The sequence below is a fragment of the Dunckerocampus dactyliophorus genome, chromosome 4, assembly GCF_027744805.1.
Source record: "Dunckerocampus dactyliophorus isolate RoL2022-P2 chromosome 4, RoL_Ddac_1.1, whole genome shotgun sequence".
Classification (NCBI taxonomy): Eukaryota; Metazoa; Chordata; class Actinopteri; order Syngnathiformes; family Syngnathidae; genus Dunckerocampus; species Dunckerocampus dactyliophorus.
The window spans coordinates 2,437,407-2,460,309 of NC_072822.1; the positions used below are offsets into that span (position 1 = coordinate 2,437,407).

The window sequence follows — 22,903 nt, forward strand, 5'->3', positions numbered from 1 at the left end:
AAAGACAACATGCGCGGAGGCCACAAAAAGACGCCACACGGTCCAAAGTTGACGTTGAAGGTCTCGTGAGAAGCCTCGTGAACGCACGCCAACGCCCTCCAGTTGACAGCAGGTCAATCAAGGCCAGTGCACTCCATTTCTCAGTGTCAACGCACTTCTGCACTTACAGCCTTTGTCTGATCTTCACCATTTTTAGACTCATTAAAGGTTATTATAGTGTCAGTAGTTAATATAAAGCATTTTAGTGGCATTTCCGAACACTTTGGACCACAAACATATGTTGACGTCTGAACCGGCCAGGCATGCATCACTCATACTACATTTCCCACAATGCCTCGCCACAACTGGAACGCTGTTACTTATCTGTCATTGGCTCCTCCGTCGGCAGTAATGTCACTCGTTAGCGCCGAGTGGGCAACGCTGATTCGGAACAAATATTATCGGGTATGTTTATTCGCTAAATCCCGTGGCGAGGATTGCGTTGATTAGTTTACATAGCTCTGTGAGCTCATGGGTTCAACGTATAACACTGACTATGGCAGCCTTTGAGGGACAAAAAGTGTTTTGGCGAAGGGCGAGTCGACGTATTAAAGGGTTGAATTACTAATGAATGACTTTCCACCTTTTAACCAAGTTTGGTAATGCAGTTGTTAACAAAAGGGGCGTTTCCTCATGATAGTGGTCTCGGTTCAAGTCAAGTGGGATTACTTCACACAGCAGCGCACTACATGTAAAAAGTGACTGACAAGGCACCAGTAAATGTTAATTTTGAAGTAGTCTAAGAAAACACACCATGTCAAAAGAATCCAAAATACAAAACAAATACAAAATACTCTTGAACCGCTGCATACGAAAGGCTGAACATTTGTCAAAACATGCGCCTCCACTGTGTTGCTTGTGCTATGACTTCTCTGACAAACACACCACATGGCGGCGCTATTAAACTCCGTAAATCGGATTGACTTGAAATTTCTCACACCTGTACAAAAACACCCACTTTTACTTTAGGGTGTTTTGCCAAATCGCCGCAAAATTTGGTACACACCTTTAGTTGTACAAGAGTAATGATTATAAAATGAGTATTATACAATGAGTATTTCTGTATTAGAAGTGGGCCAGCATGTTTTCCAATACATTTTCACCACAACCCATAGGGGGCGCCACACGCCATTTATAGTCGTGGAAAAAATGTTAGCAGGGCGTGTCCTCCTTTTTTCACTATACAGTAAAGAAAATATACATTTAAAAAAGGACAAGAGCAGGGAGGTTTGCACTTGGCAATGTTTATTTTCTTGCAAATACACTAGAAATGTTTACAAAAGCACTGTAGAAACACACGTGCCGTGTAAATTATCAAAACTAAACAGGAGTATTACTTTGAAATCATTTTGCACCTAACATGACAAGGGGAGATTGTCATTCTCAGCAGCAAAACAAAACCAGCGCGACGTCTGAAATCTGTTAGTGACCTCGCAGGGGCACCGTGGCCAGACGAAAAGAACTGAAAAGTTGAAGGACCTGAAAAAAATGAAAAAATCAAATCTTATTTTTTTAAACAGAGGGAAGGTTATGGCACAACTGCTGGTCCCTGAAGGAGGAGGAGCTTCATTCATCTTGCTAGCGTTACATCAAGATAGTCAGCCTTGCTATCAAAACACCCTTCAGTTGGACAGAAGTGGCCCACAAACACCAGTTAGCATCCTCACTCGACAAACGTCCAACAACCCTTGAACACGATAACAAGGTCCGACTGTCAGCAGCGTCAGATACTGTCTTTTTATGTGTGTTTTCTTCAAAAAGAAATCAATCAAAACTGAAATGAGCTTGGACCCAAGCAGAATATCACTAAACACATAGCATCCCCCCCCCCAAAAAAGTCACAATCCCAGGTAGGGGAAAGAACAAAAATAAAAGATAAATATTGTGTGGCCCATTACAAAACTTTTTTTTTTTTTTATACACAAGTCTGTATTGCTTTACATAATACTGAGATTTCTCCTGTGTTTGCAAATACGACAGAGGCAAAAACTAGCCAGTGTTCTTTCAGCCTTGATATCAAGAAGGCACATAACACACACACACGCGCACGCACACACACACACACACACACACACGCGTCCACGCAGCAAAATACTTAACGGTGGCACGTTGTTTTCTCTCTTTAAGGAATAGATAGGCGGGAGCGGTTTGTGGCACGGAAGTGCAGAGGGAGCTAGCGTCATCTTTGGTCACGAGCCGACGGGCAAATGCGGGATCGGGCTCCACAAAAGGAGAAGCGATGGCTCACGTGTGAACAGGCGCTCGTCAAAAACAACAGCAACAAAAGTCGGGTTCAGTTTGGTACGCTTTTTTGCAGTTTCGGTCGTAAAGGCTGACAAGTTCTCAGTCGGGTGCTGGAACCAACGGTACGATTCGCTTCGGTCGTCTAGTAGGCTCGACAGCATTGTCACTCCTGTCGTTCCATTTGCAGAAATACTTTTAACAAACTGTTTTTGGCATTAAAAGGTGCCATTCGCTTCATTTGTCTCTGGCCACAAATAACCCAAACTCATTGCTTGGTGGAAATGCAAGTCCACGAGCTTCCAAACAGTACTTTGTGCCGTTTGCGTTGTGAAGCGTCTGATCCGAAGCCTCCCACTTTGCAGTAAGCTTCTGTTAAGACTAACTGCTGTCCTTTAATTGGGCGACAGAACTGTCATTGCTGTGTTACGATGGAGCGTTTCTGATCAGCAGGGAAACCAAACACTAGGACGCATTCGTAATGGCCATTCAACCATATCTTGGTTTGCGAAGAGATGAATTTTCCTACAGATGCGATCAGAATCAACAGATCCGACTTGAACCACCGCAAACTGGACTGGACTGCAAAATGAGGGTTTTGTGTCTCGTTTCCACCAAGTGGTTCGGTTCCGTCCAGTAAAGTGCGCATTTTTAGGCGCCATCCGAAACAAATGGCGCCTCTTTGCCATACCCTTTTGTTGAGGTGGAGCTAGACACACTGTCATCTTTTTCCCCAACCTTTCTTTATAGAAAATGAAAACATTTTTTACTCAAGTATCGGGAAATGAGGTGGCAAGACAAATTTTCACCACTTGTATGGCTTGTTTACAGATCATTTGATCAGAATGAACCGATCCGACCCTTATTGCTGCAAACTGCTTGGTGAAAGGCAGCGAAAAATCCTTGTTTACCAAGCGGTTCGGTTCATCCGTATTTTTTTTATGTGTCTTTTGCAATGTGTCTGATCTGAAACGTCCCATTATGCAGTACTAGCCATCCCACCACAGCTGGTGTCAGAAGTGGGATGGCTAGTCAGAAAGAGAGCGCTCACCGTTGGGGTGGAGCTAAACACTCTGCTGTCCATTAATTGGTCGACAAAACTGAGTTTTAAGATTGGAATTTCTTTCCAACTGTTTTCATAGCTACAAAAAAAAGCCATTTGAAATGATTGTGGATTACCATGGAGAGAATATGTGTTATATGTTTACGGATAATGACTTAACCGATCCGACCCGTATCGTGGCAAACTGAACCAGACTGTCGCACCCTTTTGTTGAGGGTGGACACTTCAACTGGCCGACCGAAATGTCACTCCTGTGGAAGTGATGGAAATTTATGACCGGAAAGGAAACAAAACGCAATTTCTATGACACGAAGCGAATAGTATGAATGGACCAGAAGGGAACCGCTACTGGTGGAAACGTGGCTTCAGGTTCAAGACTTTGATCAGCGAGTGTGCGCAGAAAGGCTCTTAGTGAACTCATGTGATCACCACAGTGTCTGTTGTTTACCCAAAACTGACTTGTGGCACAATTTTTCCTTTTTTTCCCAGCTCATCCAGCCCATTGAGGAAAATCCCACAGACACCAAAAGAAAGAAGGTGTTGCAGTTTGGATCAAATGGCAACGTTAAGACTGGTGTGAACTCTCATGCCAACAGACAAGCCATCCACAGGCTACGGCCACAATAGCAGCAATAACAAACACAAACAAATATCAAAAAGAAGACACTGAGAGGGTGAAATGTTTTTGAACGTGTGGACCACAAGTTGAAATGATGACAAAAAATTCACGACACATTTTCCAGGCAAAAAGTGCGGGGATTTTTTTTTTGTCTTTTTTTTTTTTGCTGATTACGCATGTGATGACGTAAGACACAAAGAGTGATTCAAGTGCTGCGTTTGCACAAAAAAAAACCCCAACGCGTGCACAGTAACACCGGGTTGTCTTGTTTTTCGGATGCTCACGGCACTTGGCAGCATCTTTGACTCATCGAAGGTATAAAAAGGAGAAGGAGAACACCTGGTAGCTTCCACTGACGACTGCTTTTCGTCCAAATTGTGCTTAAGTAACAGTGTTGACGTGCGACAAGCGACGTTAGTGTCAAGAGAGGTTTCACCGACATCATCACGGTAAGGCAGGAAGCAGGTCTCCCCTTCTAAGTTCTCTTGGGTGTTTTTTTTTTGTCTTGTGGGAAAAGGTGCATCGAGCTACAGGTGGAAACAAAACATCAACAAAAAAAAACGGGTTTCACAGCTAGCTAAGCCCAAGACTCTGAAACATGTCCAGTGTTGGTGGGGAAAAGATCTGAATGAACACACACACACCTTCACAACCAGCTTGTGTGTGTGTGTGTGTGTGTGTTAGGTGGGGTGGGGTGGGGGCAAACTTAAATAAGTTTGGCTCAGTCAACATTAAAAAAAGATATGCCAAGTTGTTTCTTTTCCAATCTTTTCCCGACAAAATAATGCATCCGTGTGGAATGGGGGCACCTATGCTACCATTTACAGGAGGGGCTGGGGGGGAAAAAAGGCTTGCCCTGGTCGAGACCTTATCTTTGGAGTCAACCAGTAGAGGAAGAGTCCGAGGAAGGCGAGTCAAGTCAGCAGGTGGGAGGTGGTGGGTTTGGCATGTGGGAAGGGGGGGTGGTGGTGGTGAAATAGACAATCCTAGGAGGGCTCCGGGAGAAGAGCACTGTCTTTTGTTGACCAATTTACATCCCCATCCCCTTGAAATAGTGGAAAAAGAAGCCCACTGTGGACACCCTCCACCCCCTGCTGTGCACTGCCCCCTCAAGCCCCCTTCCTGAGCTCCAGGCTTGCTGGCGAGCATCCTGTATCAACACTTCTGGGCCTCCACTGGAGACATGGCGATGTACGAGCCGTTCCTCATGGGCTGGCTGGCCGGCGCGTCCGGCGACTCGTCGGTCTTGTCGCTGACCTGCGTGTAGGCCGTCTCGTCTTTGGCCGTCTGCATCAACGAGTCCGGGAGGAAAAAAAACCCAAAACAAACGTGTTAGTACACAAAAGGACAGCAAGGGAGAGGAGACATGCAGTGAAAAGATCACCCACGGATGTTAAAAATGAGCTTTTTAAATATTTAACCTGAAACATCCACTTAATTAATGCCGTATTTCCTCATATAGTATCCCACGCTAACATTCCACACTTTCAAATCTGCTAGCATACCTCAGTAGGTGTTGCTGTTTTGGGTAGCAACAGAGCGAGTTATGGACACGGGCACAGGAAAAAAATTAATTTGTGTGTGGTCGCTTCTGTTCGTCAATATATTCAACGTACAAAAATGTTATACGTTACCTTTAAAATCAGCGTAACTTACACGCAAGCCCAGGAAACTATGTGAATTTTTATTTCTTTTTTTTTTAAAGAAATGGCACGTTGCACAACCGCACGACATGAAATCAGCACCTGTACGGCAGGAACTTCATTACTCGTGTTGATCAATAAAGTTGAAATACATGACATCAGGTCACACATTCATCACGCAAACCAAAAAGCTCAATTCTACCCTGAAGCCGACCTTTGGAAAAACTGTTTTTAGACCATTTGCATGTTGACAAATAGACAAATATACGTTTGTGTTTGTTTACACCTGGGGTGTCCAAAGTGCGGCCCGGGGGCCATTCTAAAAAATTTTTTAAAAAAGGAAAAATTAGCAGTAATTTTACAAGACTGAAGTCAAAATATGAAGGGGAAATAAGTTACAAGTCGTCATTTTTACAAGAATAACGCTGTAATATAAGAAAAAATATTATTTTAGTAGCATAAAGTTGAAAATTTAAAGAAAAAACAATTATTTTTAAAAATCGTAATATTATGAGAAACAAAAAAAATTAAATTGTACGGTAATTTTGGGAAAATTACACTGAGGAAAAAGTTATGTTATAAGAATAAAGTTGTTGGAAAATTGAAAAAACCCCAGCAGAAATGGAAAAAAGAGCTCTAATTTTACAAGAATAAAATCAAATATTAAGAGGAAAAAAAGTATTCTGACGAGAAAAAACTTGTAATATTAGGAGGAAAAATAACGTCATTTTAGTAGCATAGAGTTGAAATATTAAAGAAAAATACGTTATTTTTTGTAGTCGTAATATGAGAAACAAAACAAAATAAAATTGTAATTTTTGGAAAATTAGGTTGTGGAAAAAGTTAAGAATAGAAAAAGAATATTACAGGAATAAAGTCAAAATATTAAGAGAAATACTCACGGTTTTATGAGAATAAACTCGTAACATTGAGGAAAAATAACCAAATTTCAGTAGCATAGAGTTTAAATACTAAAGAAAAAATATGTTGTTTTTCGACGTAATATTATGAGACACAAACAAAGCAAAGTTGTAATTGAAGTTGGGGAAAAAAAAGTTATACTATGGGAATATAGTCAAAATATGATGGGAATAAAGTCCCAATATTACGAGAAGAAGGTTGAAACATTTTGCGGGAAAAATCAGCAAAAATGGGTTAAAAAGAGCAAAGTTAATACTAATAGGCTTTTTCATCTATATGACAAAACTGAGATGCAGTTTTTTTCTTGAAATATATTGAAGTTCTTAGCATATCTTTACAAAAATATCAAAGTAGCAAAGTTGCATCCTTTCATTTTTCACTACGCGGCCCTCTATGGAAAAAGTTTGGACACTCCTGGTGTGAGACTGCATTTTAGTGGAGGCCGCTATTTGAGGAAATAGGCTAAATAGAGTTCACCACAACATACTGTAACTGTAACGCATTGAACCAAAATGAAAGAACAATTAAGACCCAAATGTATTTGACTTCATACTTGAGCTCTCACAAAACCAATTGAAAACAGGAGAACAGCAAACAAGGCGGCAAAAATGAATGAAAAAGACTTACAGCAAAAGAATGAAAAGCCTCATGAAAATCAATACGTTTTACTTCATTCTAAAACAGAAAAGGGAAAAAAAGGGGGGGGGGTTACAGAAAATTGAACAACAGGGTTAATACAATGCTTCACATTGCAATTAAGCATCTTTAAACATTTTTCCACAATGCTAAGCTATCGCGTGTGAGCCTAGCATTTGGAGAAATGTTTTCTTTGCGGAAATTTAGACCACATATCGTGTGTGTGTGTGTGTGTGTGTGTGGTTAGCTTAGCATGCTTAGCTTCCAACTAAGGACAAACGGCTAGCTTCTATTTGGTCAAAACACTATGCTAGGCTAAAAGTCGCACATACCCAAGTGTTCTAAAAAAACAATCCCTTATGTGTCAGAGTTCTTGGGAGTCTTTCTTGCTGGGAATTAGGTAAGAAAATGGATTATATCGTATGTAGCTTAGCTAACTTTAGGGGTGTAACGGCACGCCATAATCACGGTTCCCGTGCAAGAGGTCATGGTTCTGTTCATTTTGGCCGGTGAGGGAACAAACTGCGAAAAAAAAAAATACTTAGCTTTTAAGTAAACAGCCGGGAAGACCAAGTGTTCCCAAAAAGGAGACTTTAAGGGCGAAAAGCCTGGCACTATCGCGAGCCGGTATGGGAAATCGGTACGCATCTTAAGGCCCCGTACCGAAAAATCTGATCCTGAATACATGTACCGTTCAGCCCCTACTTGCAAAACAAAGATGTTTTTTGTTGATGTTTTTTATTTGTTTGAAAAGTGCTGTTAAAGCAAAGTTGGGATCTCTGGACAGTGGAACTTCGGTTAGGGTGCTATTCAGTCAACATCGAAAATGATTCTACTTTTACATTCACAATACAATTGGAAATGCATTTACTGCATTTTCCGGACTATAATCCGCTCTGGAGTATCAGTGGCACCAGCCAAAAATTCACAAAGAAGAAGAAGGAAAAAAAACATATGTAAGTCGCATTTTTGGGGGGAGATTTATTTTAGTAACATCGGAGACCAAGAACAGACATTTCATCTTGACAGGCAAGTTTTAGTAATAACAATAAAATGGAGAACAACAGGCTAAATAGGCGTCTGTTAGCGTAACGTGAATAGGTGGTATGTTAACGTAACATATTAACAGTTATTCAGATAACTATAGCCTAAACGACACTTAACTAGTTTACTTGCAGCTTGTAATCGGCAGAATATGATTTTGTTTTCGGGGGCATTTGCATTGCGTCTTTCTCAGTTGTCTTTATAAGTTGATGTTTACATTGTGAATTTTCAGTGGCACAGGACTGATAGGAGTAGCAGATACTGGCACACATATCGAGTATAAGCGGCAGCACCAGCCAAACCATGAAAAAAAGTGCAACTTATAGTCCGGAAAATACGGTAAATGAGGAATGAAAGAGCTAAATGAACATTTAATGTTACTTTTACCTTCAATGAAGACGTGACTGTTCCCGAAGACACGATGTGGCAGCAAGACACCACATGGACACCACCTTCCTGTTTTGCCGTGAGTTATTTCTCGAATCCAATGGTGTTTCCCACCTTCTTTGTCAAAATGCTGTCACTCGCAACTTCCTTTGCATTTTTGGTTATTGAGGTGAGAAACACTGTTGCTTTCAAGAAACGCACTATTGCATTCATGGCAAAACAGGAAGATGGTGGTGGCTGATCCCGCCGCCGCATCGTGTCTTTGGGAACAGTCGTCAAGAATCGTAGTCGTCAATAGCGATGTGCGGATCGATACTGAAATCTCGACACTTCCGACACCAGCTCGTCACGCTCTAACGTCGACTCTCAAATCAAAATGTCAAAGTAATGTTTGTCTGAAGCATGACACAGTCTATTGAAAGGATGACCGACTGTAAAGTTTTCACTCTTCTAGTAGTTTTTTTTAATAATCATTTATTTTAATGCTTTTATTATTTTACTCATTTTCTTTTTCATTGTTTAAAATACCATTTTTACAGATTTTCTATGATTCTGTCCTCGTTTTTTTGTTGTTGTATATTAGCTACCTCAATATACTTAGGATTTAAAATCAACCAATTATTTAAATTTTCAAATTATTCATGTATTCAAATGAAAAGTAATTAAATGTCTTCTATTCTTCATGCTGCGATACTTTTTAAAATTTACCAGATACATTAGGTGAATTTGAGAGTATCGGTATCGGACTGGTATCGCCGATAGCAGCCTGAATTTTACTCAGTACTCGGATAGGAAACGGAATCCGCGGTATCACACATCACTAGTCTTCAATGAAGGTAAAAGCAACCTTCAATGTGTATTCGCATGTTATATTTACATTGTTTTCGTCATATAAAACTAGAAAAAAAAGTTTTGTGTTAACATTTTGGGCTTTCTGGAACGGATTAGCTGGATTTAAATGATTTCTAATGGACAAAATTGACTTGGTTAACGTCCGTATTGGGTAGGGTCAGACCTTCTGGAGCAAATTAACGACGCTAACCAAGGTACCACTGTGGTCCCGTTTTCGCTGTACTTAATTAGCACGCTAACTAAAGTTTTCTCAGCAAGTATATCCAAGAGGACAGACCATCCTCCTGCACGTGCGATGATATCTTTCTAAAGCCCCGGTCACACCGCTCGAACCTTGCTGTAGCGTTCCTGGAGCGGTGAAAAAAATTCATCACCACTCTTAACCGTCACCACCGTTTAACAGAAGTTGGCCCCCGTTAAGGCAACGCCGTATACGCTCGGCCACCGCTGATGGTCCCTCCTACCGCTCCGAAAGTTTTGAGCTGCACAAAATATTGCCAGCGGTGAGGAGCGGGCAAACAACGGCCAGTCAAAGTTTGGCGCTGCTAGACGCAAGTTCGTGGACGCTTGGGTCCGCTATGCCAACGCAGAAATCTTGAACGCTGGACCACTGCTGCTTCGCCAGCTTTGCCCGGGCGGTGATTAAACGTTGCACAAACTTTGGTGGAGCGGCTGTAAGCCTTTTACGAGCGGACACGGGATTGTTGGAATGGTGTCGGGCGTTGAAGCAGCGATGAAGCAGCGATCCATTGCGGTGATGAACTTTGGTTTGGCGTTGGTATGGAGGTGTCGGAGGGAGGGGGACCAGAATTTGGCTATAAAAACGGGGAGAAATGGACCAGGAGCCCATTAGTCTGTTGTGGCATTGCTTAGACTTTAGCGCCCTCTGCTGTACAGTTGCTGAAAATGCTTGTGTTCAGCCAATTCCTTTATAACTTATCTGACTGCTGTGTGTCTTTATTTTCACACAGTGAAACGATCTCTATATACACTGAAGCTAACCTAAGCTTCTATTAAAACTTTGCAGATGATGTAAAATACAATACAACGTTGGAGTTTATTCAAATTCACACTGAAGCAATGCAGCATTGTGTGTCATATGTACAATACATGGGTAACTGATCCGCATGCGCAGAACGCCACTCTATCAACGCTCGCGTCACTGCTAAACCAACGTTCGCTACCGTTAAACCAACGCTAAAGCAACGCCGGCTTCAGCGGTGCACCGCTAGGACAACGCCCGTGTTTTCAATTTTTTTTCCCCATTTTGTGCGCGGTTACGAGCGGTGATTAATTTTTTCACCGCTCCAGGGACGCTACAGCAAAGTTTGGGCGGTGCGACCGGGCCTTTCCAACAATACAGTTCGACGACAGCTGCAAAATGCTCGGCAAAACTCCCCAAAAACAGACACACAGAAAAGTGCGCATGCTGGTTTTGCTGTGCAGGACACATGCAGGGTGTTAGCTTTCATGCATTCAAACCTTGTGTAATATTTCTACACTGTATTACTATTATTATCATCACTGCTGCACGGAAGCTCAGAGTTAGCAGCACAGGGACCTACCTTCTTCTGGCGGTTTCGGCAGAACAGGACGACCAGCACGAGCAGCAGGATGATGCCCAAGCCCACGATGAGCAAGGGGAAGTTGGACACCAGTGTGACGATTAAGAGCAGCGTTCTCATCTGAGCCGCCGAGTCGTCGTCCACCGTGGCCGTCTGTGCGGCGGAGAGAGGCGTTATTGCACCTCCTGCGCTCGGGCTCACGAGGATGCGTTACATTACACTGCACGACCGTGGTCGGCCATTTTTCCTCACCTCGTTCACGTACATGATGGGGAAAATGGTCTCGTTGATCATCTTGGTTTCTCTGTGAGGCGGCAAGCAACAGGGTTAGAGAGGATTTGGTCTTAGACGGGAGGTCAACAGTTTGACTTACGGGAAGCCCACCACTCGCTTCACGATGACATTGAGCTGAGCCCGCTTGCAGGCACGAATGGGAACGCCGGTGGTCTATAAAAGGACATTCCGTCTATTAAAAAGCATTCTACAACAGCAATCCTGTTAGTCAGAGAGTAGTCGGGCCTCACCGGCTGCAGGTCCAGGTAGGTCTCGTGTTCTTCCTTGTTGGGATTGAGGCCTTCGATGGCGTTGATGTACTTGGGATCGGCCTGGTAGAAGTGCGGGAAAGACACCACGATGGGAGCACCTAAAGAGGGACCAAGAGTCAATAAGCGCTCGTAGATATATTTCTACTCAAATGTTTTAATGATTTTTTTAATAAGCTTTTATTCTTACACCATTTCTTTACAATTTACATTTTTAAAATTGCTACCTTAATTTTTTAGATTTAAAAGTATATATTAGTCTACTATAGAAACCTATTTTTATTTCCTGCCATGCATCCATTTTCTTACGTTCATTTGTGCCCTGTTATTTAAAGGTTTTATCTTTTTTAGATTATTTAAGCATTTATTTTTCTCTTTTTTTTAAATGATTGTTTTTATTTTATGTCATAATTATTTTTTAAATAATTTGCTTATATTTACACACACATTTCCATTATTATTATTATTATTATTATTATTATTATTATCTTAAAAATATTTTTGGATTATTTTTTGGGGGGGGGGATATCTTCTTTGGAAAACACAAAAAAGTGGCAAAAACCTTTAAGTTATTGTTTTAAGAGACATCATTTTATTTATTTATTTATTTAAAGAAATTGCTGGTTTTGTTATTTTGTACATTTACTCAATACATGCGTAGCTAATGTTGTAAATGTATAGAGCACCGGATTAAAATGTGTAGAATATGCAAACATTGTCAGGGACCAGAATGAATTCTGAATGTGCACCAACCTTTTGAATTGTTTTACAGTCAAGGTTCAGTCTTTATTGCCAATTCACCATATATCAAGGAGATACAGAGCATCCAAATTACGTTTTTTCCCCTCCACAGTGCAATTAAACTAAACACTATATGTTTGCATTGGGTAACAGGGAGTCACAATCGTAATCTTATGAGCACGAGCGGATCATAAAAAAGGATCAATCCTTGAAGGAATGTAAACAGTGGAGTCCAGAGGTTCACGTAGTGTATCTGCCAGTTGCTTTAGGCGCCCTTATCAGAGCAATCATTCGCCACTCAGAGTCAAACACTCCATGATTGCGACACGTGCACACACACACACACACACACACACACACACACACACAGTTAATCATTCAATGAGTTAAAGCAGGAAATACGAGATCCCACTGGTTTAAAGAGCAATTTCAGGAGGGGAGAGCCGGCGCTGCTGCATGTGGCGGCAAAGTGGGTCAGGGGCCGCGCTAAAGGGGTCAGGGTGGTGGATGGGTGGGCGGACGGATGGAGAGAGAGAGGGAGAGAGGGAGGGGCAGGCGGGTGGTTTCCTACCTTGCCGACAAACGCTGACTTTCAGCACGCCGGTGCCAAGACAGTCTCCGGCTGGCACGCAGAAGCCCTCGTTAGCCGGGTTGTCCACGGGGCTCATGAGCACGTCCTCGGGGGGCGCGAAGCGGTACGCCTGGATGCCCTTCACCTCCACGTCCTTCACGTAGGCCAAATGGATGGACCTGCAAGGGCGAACAAATCACTGAGGAAGGCTCCAGGAAGAGGCGTGCCCTAACTACTCTAATATGTTCCACATGAGCCTTATCAGTTCCTAAAATACTCCATAACAGTGATTCATATTCCCTCGTACTGGACATTCTGGTTCCTCAATGCTCTGACTGTAAACAAAAAGGTGAAAATCTGGCACCCTCCCAAAAGAAACCCACACGTGTGTACCTGCAGAGATCGGCGGCGAAGATGTACAGCAACTCGTTCCTGTTTATGAGGGGGTGAAAGACGGCACCATCAGTGCCGTTGATCATGTTGCTCTGGTTGGAGGACCAAAACGTCATCTCCCTTGTAACACACACACACACACACACACACACACACACACACACACACGCACACACGCACAAAAAGACATAAATAGGATGTTTGTCTTGAATTTAACACTAAATGTGGAGGAAATCAATCAATCAATCAATCATTCATCACCGTTAATCATCAAATACATTAGCATATCTTGATCTACATTAGCATCTTCAAAATGTACAAAACGTTTTCAATTTTTCTATATTATTGGCGCTTTTTGCCACTCTGGCGCTGGACTCTACCGGCATTCAAAGTGCAAAGTCAGTTGAATAGCCAAACAAGCATTTTGCAATCATGTTCCACTTAAATCCAAGGAGCAAAGGCTTTCCCCTGTGGACCTTATGACAAAGTTGTGTAACTGAGTAAATACCACCCCTGGGAGGAAGTGCTGACTGGAAGGGTTTACTCAGAGTCAGACAAAATGTCTATATTTTAAAAAAAAACAACATATTAGCCACATGGCATGCCTTACCGGAGGCCGTTCCATGTGTCGATCTTGCCGTATTCCAAGTAGTCTTGCTCACCGGTGTGGAACACAAACTCCCCTTCGTGGGTTCCGTTTTTCTGCGAAAAGCGAGACGGTAGAGGGGGTTGAGACAAAGATGCTGTGACAGACACATGCTCGGGAAGCACTGAGCCAGAAAAGCTTTGCGTCCATCCACTTAATGAGCATGGAGCCCGGCAAAGAAACGCTGCTTTGTGTTTGCTGACGTGACCGCTTGGTGCGCAATAAGCCACCGGCAGCTAACGGAGCACAAATAACACTGATAATTGGAGGCTGGGGGAAGATGTGCTGCATGTCTGTAGCGGTTTGGTAACAATGTCCAATACCGTAAATGATTATGTCCGAAGGATGCAGTTGGAACATAGTTACACTTAGTTATACTTATACAAGTAGAACATAGTTCCCAAATGTGAACACTCATTATACAGTATATTACAAGCTTTAACTTTAATAATGATTTGAAGTGCATGAGAGTACACTGTCGTGCCTTGCTACATCGCGGTTTGAATATTGCTCCCTCACAATATCGTAAAAAATAATGAATTAATAAATGATGTTGCTGTTTCCTGGTTGACCATGGCCTATTATTAGTCAAAACATTTTGAAAGACAAGTTATGTGTAGTATTCTGGTCACTAGGCATCAATAATATTGTAAGACATGACGGCAAATTGCATTACCTTTCAAACTGCATGGAGACGGGCTACTGAGCCAGCCGAGCCGACATGCCATGGCTGAGACGGAAGTGGTAAGTTTTTGGCTTCTTTGTCCTTCTTCCCCACTCCATTTGAAACACTTTATTAAATTTACAATAAGTAAATTGGAGAGGATAACTAGCTTGCTATGCTAGTGCCAGCATCTCTTATGTTCCTGCAGTGATACCGTAGCCTGCGCAATGTGATGTAAACAAAGAATAGGAGTGTAAAAGTGACTATATAGGTGTTATTTCATGTCTACAGTCTCCACATGTCTACATGTCTCCAATAATGTTCAAACCCCTATTGAGAAAGTTAAACAGGTTTTCTATGTCCTCACTACAAAAATATTCTGTTTATTCATATTGAATCCTACTTTGAGGAAATTCACTATTGCGCAACACAGCAGCGACAGATGTTCCATAGAGGTAAGAAGCAAACTGCTCAGTCAACATTAATAGTGCTGATGAGCGCGTTGTAAACAACAGCACGGCAAAGCGTAACACGCTTGAGTTTCACACTGACCATACCAACATGTTGGTATTTTCACCACTCGTCACACTTCAAATGCAGCTACCACACAGGACTCCACAATATGGAATTCTTTTTAACACATCAGGAGGTTGTCTACAGCCACAGCTGTACATGCCAGTGTTTTGTGACCCGGCACTAATTAAAGATCTCGACAGGTATGAATGGAAGAATTTACAACACTAACTATTGGGATAGACACACCACCAGGAAGGGAAAATGAGGGCAAATGTGGAGTTGTTCCTCCCTTTTCCCCTGTTACGGCACTGATGCTACCTAAGAAGCTGGGAAGCAGCCAGGTTGACTTCATCCCCCTTTCTTTGTTGGTGCACCTCAGGAATAATCCGGCTTCAGAGGCGGTGTGAAAGTCTTGCCGGTTTAGCTTTAGCAACGTGGATGCTCAGCTGAATACCCAGTCAGCTCCCCGACTGAGTCATCAAGATTAACAGTGCACATTACTGGAAGATGACAAGGCCGATTGCCTCGTCACATCGTTGCTGCTCCGCAGATAAACAGGAAGACCCGAGGTTTTTCCATCAGCATGTGGCCAATCTCACTTCTCCTACGTGATGCCGTCTGTTCAGCAAGAACGGAACTCTTAAAAGCATTATTTGCAAACTCCACCTTACCTTCCACATGAGCCCGAAGTACTCATCCACCTCCGGCCGAAGGGAGTGGATCTTGGTGAGGATGGGGTCCTTGAAGCCCCACAGGTACTCGTGCACGGTGCGCGTGGTAAAAAGCTCGACGCCCAGACTTTTGATGTACATGGAGATGATGGTGCGCAGGAAGAAGGAGTAGGAGTTCAGCTCGTTCATCACCACCTGGGGGAGGGAGGAAGGGGAGCGGGGAGGAGACGGCTCTCAGGTTATTCGCCATTTGTTTGTCTTGACTGACTAATATCCAAATGTCATAATAAATGAACAATGGCCTCCAGAAAGAAAGATGATGAGCGGAAATCGGAATGCATAAATAAAAGCGTCTTACCACTAACGGGATGTTGATGGTCCTGAGGACGTCCACCTCAGGGTCGCCGACTGACTTCTCTGGCACGAAGACAAATGTTTTGGGGTTCAGGGCGTAGACCTTGGTGCCGTTCTCCAGGAAAGTGACGTTTTCCCTCGGCCGGTACTCTCTAGAGCGGAAAAGGCGGCAGGGTTTGGCGACTCCACATTGACCGGGATGATAACACTGCAACCACGCATTGGCAGTGATGCTAAATTACCTGTAGGTGTAGGGTCCGATCTGCTGGACGGCTGCCTTGCCGCCCGCTAAGAACACTTCAGGGTTGGTCACATTGAAGAAGTAGTACTCCATGTAAACAGGCGGAGGAGGATTCTTCCACGACTCAAACATCTGGCTCTTCTCGGTCAGAGTGATTTCCTGTCAAAAAGAGAAGAGAAGGACGCTTGAAAATAAACAAAACAAGCAACGCCTGATTCTAGTACAGCAGATAACACTGATGTTCGTCCGAGTGCACGCTGGCTGCAAGATGGAAGCCGTGAAGCGCACGGTCGCCAGCCCCAACAAGCCCGGACAAGACCCGGTGGAGGATCTTTGTGTCAATATTCCAAGTTCATGTGTGATAACAGCGTTGCATTCAAGTTCAACCATGTCCACAGGAGCACCGCAGCTGCAAAAAGTTGAGTCCTTTGGTCCACATGAAAAACTGGAAGAATAACATCTGTCAACATTTTTTTTGTCCATTTTTCATTAACTTGAAGCCAGGATGTGTGTGATATTCTAAACTTTATTTTTTTTTTTTTTAACACACCTTTTCCGCATAAGACTTTCTTCGGGGTTTCTTATTGGCTAAAATATCTTACATTACTTATGTGACTAAAGCATTAAGCTGTGGACTCATACACACAGTTACAGTCATCCGTCCTTTATGGCGGTTAATTGGTTACAGACCCGACCACAATAAGAGAATCCTACTTCGCGGAAATTCATTGTTAATAAATGGAATATTTTTGTACTTAGAGCATAGAAAACCTGTTAATGACAGGTTTTGTTTTTACCATTTTAAGGGCTCTCTAGACATGAAATAACACCGCTATAGTCACCTTTACACTTGTATAACCCAATATACTGTAATAGACATAATAAGAGAAAATAAGCCATATCAGATTAAAAAATGTAAGATAGGCTCGCATGTTAGCATTGACAGCATACTTCCTGGTGGCTACAACATTTCTGACACCTAGAAACCAGTGTGACATACTACTCGACTGCCGCTGTTTGTGGTTAAGAAGAGACTCACAATGTACTTCAATGGCTTTATTAACAATGCAGTGAACATTCACACAGGGGCTGCTGTCGGCCACTCTAGCTAGCTGATGTCACTCACCCACACACTTACACACACACGCATGTCACTTCCCAGGCCGGGTTGCACCTTTGGCAAGTGAAACATCAGTTGAAAGAGGATTCCTTTTAACTTTGATACTGTGACTCCAAGAGGCTTTTTTTTTTGTTCCTTTATCTTACGGTGGTGCCGAAAATGACTCGTACCCTAAGCAGATTTTGGGTTCAAAGTAGGGCTGCAACGAACGATTATTTTAATAATACATTCATCGATCAATTATTTTTCCCTTTAATCGATGAATCGGATTTAAAGAAGCACATTTTAAATTGCCTCCTCTTACCAGCACTCCCTTTAAGAATGCAAGAATGGACTTTTTCCTTCCCCAAAATCACAGCAAAGATGGCGAGAAAGAGGAATTTCTCCGACACCAAAATTGAAGTAGAAAAGTAGGAAAAAAATCAGCTGAGAAACATCACAAACACTCAAGTCACCCAAAGAGTCACTGGCACAGACTTCTACATGTGAATCACCAATAAATAAATTAGCAAGATGATGGCACAGCCCTAGCTATTTGTAGTTCCACTGTTCTGCCACTAGGTTTTGTGCACACGCATGGTAAGAGTTGTGCATGAATGTATGCATTTTTCCATGCACAGGTACAACTGGATAAATCCCATACTTGTTCCTCAGGGGTTTGCTTTGCGAGATATCATAAAGAGGCAAACATGTCGATTGCTCTTTTCCAAAGTAAAAGCTGATGTGACTATCTTGTTTTGCCTGAAACGCAAAGATTATAGGTCTGCTTTCATGGATGACTAAGGAAATTTAAAAAAAAAAAAAAAGTGTCACATTTGAAAGGCTTAAATCAGTATATTTACAGTACAGTTTTGAATGAAACGATTAATCAATTACCAAAATAGTTGTCGATTAATTGGATAATCGATTAATCGTTGTAGCTCTAGTTCAAAGTGAATTTTTATCTGTTAAAATGCATATTTTCTGGTTGGAGATGACACTAGAAAGTAGCGCTAGACATTAATGCAGACTCTTTAGCAAGGAGGTGCACGCAGTTCACGAGCAAATGCGGGTTTGATTTCGGCTGACAATCGCAACACGTCCGCCCACCTTTGACAGTCATCACATTATGAGAACCAAGCAAACAACTTTTTTTTTTAAACACCTCAAGGCTATTTTCAGCTGACAAACACTTCCCCCTCTCGTCTCCTTCCACGGCGAGTTTCCTCAACAAATTCACTCGAGACACATATACATTGTGTCATCACGCTCTCTCAAGCGGCTCTATGGTATGCTTACAGCAACTTGAGGTGTGGCTGCCACTTCCTGTTAGCAATAGCCAACCTTCACTTGTTTGTTGTTGGGTTGGTTGCATCCTCTCAACACCGGGGCGTCCCGCAAACCCACCAGCGTCAACTGGCGCTTTTCATGCACATTTGATGCGTCTAGCTCAGCTTTAAGGATGTCGCTTGACTGGGTTACATCATGTATGGCACAATTATGAGGAACTTGGTGTACTTAAAGAAATGCACCTCTCCTGAGTTTTGACCATCCTGCAGCTTAACTAAGAGCTGAGGTGGAACCAGCGGTTAGCGGGTCAACAAAGCAGAGGACAGACAGCAACGTTTTTCAAAATAGAGTTCATCTTTTTTTATTTTTAATTTAAACCAGAAAAAAAAGCTGTCAGACCGCCTTGTCTTTCAAACCTTGATCTCTGCAAGGCCGTCATGTGTGATACGTGGATGCCAATTTATCACTATCGCAAACAAGCTGAGGGACAAAGTGGAGGTTAGTCCACGTCATGAAAGTTTCTTTTCAAGCCTGAGGAGAGGAGTTTAGTTGCACACTGACAAGAGCTGGTCCTTCATCAAACAGCTTTGGGGCGCAATTAAGTTGTGCCCTTGCAAAAAAAATGTAGACAAAGCAAACATTAGAGGACACGAGGGAAAATTAACAGTAAACAACACATTTTTTGGTACAAGTAGTAAACGGTAGTATGTTAGTTAGACTTCCTGTCCCTCACCTAAGGTGCACTACGTGGGTAAACATGGGCACACTGTCCCTTATGTAAGGATGTGTAATAAAACAAACCAAGCCGTGACCTAAAAACCCGACGTACGTACCGAACCGTGATTATAGCATACCGTTACACCCCTCCTGCAAGGCAAACAAAACAAGAACCTTTCTGAATTTACCGTCACCCTTGAACAACCTACGGAGGAGGAGCGGCACCGCTGAGGCTTGTTCTGTTTCCTCTGCCCGAGCTGCGGTGCTCTGAGCTCGCCATCATGCTAAAAATCATGCCCTCGGGGATTAAAAAAAGTCAAGAAATTCCTCACATGACTTATACGCCGTTTCCTTCCACACCCTTTCGAGAGTATGTGTGCCGTTGCACGTTAGCTTGTCCAAAACCAAAAAAACAAACTGGCAAGCCACGTCAAATGAAAACAGCAGATTAGGCTGATTTTTGGAGGGAGTTCAGCATCGCCCAATTCAAGAGGATTAGCCGTTCTGTCATGTCGAGTCCCCTGCTGACCGACTCTCCTCATTTGGAGATTCTCAATCAGGAAAATTTACACTAAGGGAGGGGAGGCTGGTTTTTTTTGGCTTCCTCTTAAGTAGACTTTTTTTTAAAGTTCAGATTAGTTGGCAGAGAGCACCAAACAGCGAGATTCATGTCTGTAAGAGGAATTCGAACAATCCCAAAAAGGTCAAAGCAGCGGTCGGTCTGCCGGGTGGGATGGCATGTCAGCTGCCTGACCCCCCATTGCTGCTGCATCGCGACGATACCGCCTCAGGGCTGCCTTCACACTTGCGGTTTGGTACTGAAATCTGCTATTTATTTCTGCCTAGGCAGTAAAGAACATATGCATCAAGTCAGGACTGGATTTGGCAGCTTCCGTGACACAACTCACCAAAATGCCGTTGGCCGTTGAATACATACTGTAAGTTATTTTTATATACTGCTATTTTTTACCAGCGTAGATTTCATGAAAAGCTTTGAAAATATACCTCTTTTGAAGAGCGCCATTGTCTCAGACACACACACACGCACACACATACACACACACGCACACAGAGGGAGTGAGCAGAACACTTCCAGCATATTTTCTCTTCCATATTTGTCATTTCTACAGGTCCCTTTTAACCAAGCCAATCATGACTAGCGCAAATGCACCCTAAGAGAATAGAGAAAAGACAAGCAAAGAGTGTCCAATCAGAACAAATCATCCTTAAGGAGGGCTGCGCTTTTTGCCTCCACTTTTCCAACAGCTGGGAATGACATCGCAGTCTTACGAGAGTGGATGCTCACCATCAACAACACACAAAAAAGTCACTTTATAGCAGTGGTTCTCGACCGCTTCGGCTGCGGGTCCCGCCATCACCCCTCAGTGGCAGGCAGTGACCCAAACTGCGGACAACTTTAACTTCTCAAATATGTTGTTTAAACATGAGCTGCAGCTGTGAAACACTGTCTCTCTTCATGGCACGCTCTTCTCCAGCACATATCTGCAGCTGTGTGTCGGACGGACGGCACATTCAGTCCCCACTTCATGTCTTTCCCTCCCCACTCAAGCACAGACATTGGGTCATTACGTACACTTTTTTTTTTGCCCAGGCAAAGACCCGCGACCCAATAAAAATGGCTCTGCAACCCACTTTTGGGTCATGACCCACCAGCTGAGAAATACTGCTTTATAGGACAATTTAAATCTGAAGGTAAGAAACGCTCACCCGTCCATACACACATCTACCCATGACCTCCCTGAACCAATAATGTCACAGCAGGCAGATATAACCGCCTGCAGTGAACTGGAGCTACAACCAGAGCTAGCGAGCAGGATGACTGTCATTGTATTAAAACATCCATCACCAGGGAGCCATCAAACTATTAAAACAATCTGTAATTGTACCTCTAGAGGTACTTGACACACACCTGGTCCCTTTTGAGACCTGTAAAATGTTCATTAAGGAGACTAATAACTGCTCCTGTGGAGAAGATTAGTGAAAGACAGGAATGGGTGTAACACAAGTCCCAACAACTTAGGAAAAACTCATTTGAAGAAGAAATGAAGGTTATAAAGGGTAGCGTCAATGGGAATGTGTCAGTGGGTCACAATGCTGCAGACTGCTGCGCGACCTGCCAACGGGTCGAACAAGTATCCCTTTAAAAATGCACGGATGGCTTCAATTTGTCCAAGACGGGGTTTGAAGGTAAACTGCAAGCTAGTGCAAAACCTGTGCATGGTTGCGATAGGAGCCGGAAAAGAAGCCAGTTGTGCATATGGATAGACAATTTTCTGAAGCGGTAAGCTCACCTTTTTCAAGCGGTTGTGTATGGTGGTTTGGAATACTTGAGCCACCACCAGGGCGATCCCCACGATGAGGAGGTGGGCGCACACGATGCCGGTGGCGTAAATGGCACACGATCTCCGGGTCATGATGCGGCGTGGATGACGGTGCTTTCCCCAGGACAACAAGAAAAAACGAAGAAAGAGGTTGCTTTCAGCCGTGGAAGGGCGTCCCTGAAACACCGCAGACGAAGAAAGAACAGGGGTGATTGTGGATCTCAACTTCTCCTCCGCCGAGGCTCTTTTCACGGGAGTATGCGAGGATGGTGGCAATTTTGGGGGGAGTGAAGTGTCTTTTTGAAGTGGGTGACGAGGAGGAGCCTCCACGTATCCTCGTGCCCCTTCCTCTGCTGGAATGAAGCCGGGTGAAGGCGGAGCGCTGCGTTTTCGTTTTGGACACTGGGCGGAGTAGAGGGAGAAAAAAAAAACTACTAAAGAGATGACATACCAGCATGCACACGACTATGTGACACACCCTCTTCTTTGCATAAGTATTATTTTAATATTTTTGCCTGTTTCAACAACAACTGCGTGAGTTTTTGTTTGCGTTACTCTAGAGACCGGATGTGGAATTATTAGCATGTTAGCTTTGGCTGGGAATTGTGAATGAGTGGTAGTGACAGGAATGTCATGTGACTTTACTGCGCTTGTCGAAACACTTTAAGTGTGATATTAAGACACATTTTTTCTCATTGAAAACACATGAACGTTAACATTTTCACAAACAAGTGTTCGGCTGACATGCAAGCTAACTAGCTAGCGTTCATTGTCTCCATAAAATAACCTACCGCGTGCACGTGAATAATGAGCCTTTCAAATGGCCAAGAGTCGTTGACGTCACGCCCCCCCCTCTCGCCCCTGCGTCAAACTCGTGCTCCCATTGGCCGGTGCTCGAGCGGACCACCGTCTCGAGACCGGCCCCGCTGCGCGCTGATTGGTCTGAAGCCGGTGAGCTCCGTGTCGAATTTGATCGACTGATTTCGGGGCGGGGCTCATATTTAAATGCAGAGCCAGGGGCGTGATTGCCGGCAGTAAGGAGAAGACCAAGGATGAGAAGATGACCATCAGCTGCTGGAGTCAACCACACGAAGATGTCGTTGTGG

At 43.3% G+C, this 22,903-nt stretch overlaps 1 protein-coding gene across 4 annotated transcripts in view; it reads right to left on the bottom strand.

The window, feature by feature from the left end:
* Positions 1-1,267: 1,267 nt before the first annotated feature.
* Positions 1,268-22,903, bottom strand: part of scarb2a (scavenger receptor class B, member 2a) — a 64,392-nt gene continuing 42,756 nt past the window's right edge. For 3 of the 4 annotated variants that reach the window (XR_008570023.1, XR_008570022.1, XR_008570024.1), the window contains one exon: positions 22,052-22,199. Coding sequence is in view for 1 of the 4 variants with exons in the window: in XM_054773146.1 (XP_054629121.1) it covers positions 5,118-5,249; positions 7,154-7,201; positions 11,011-11,163; positions 11,263-11,314; positions 11,384-11,457; positions 11,535-11,653; positions 12,865-13,043; positions 13,258-13,377; positions 13,868-13,959; positions 15,755-15,949; positions 16,113-16,260; positions 16,351-16,508; positions 21,768-22,199 (1,902 nt within the window). In the remaining 3 variants the exon portion in view is untranslated. Of the gene's footprint in view, positions 5,250-7,153; positions 7,202-11,010; positions 11,164-11,262; positions 11,315-11,383; positions 11,458-11,534; positions 11,654-12,864; positions 13,044-13,257; positions 13,378-13,867; positions 13,960-15,754; positions 15,950-16,112; positions 16,261-16,350; positions 16,509-21,767; positions 22,200-22,903 lie in introns of those variants that run through there. The other variant, XM_054773146.1, reaches the window with a different exon arrangement.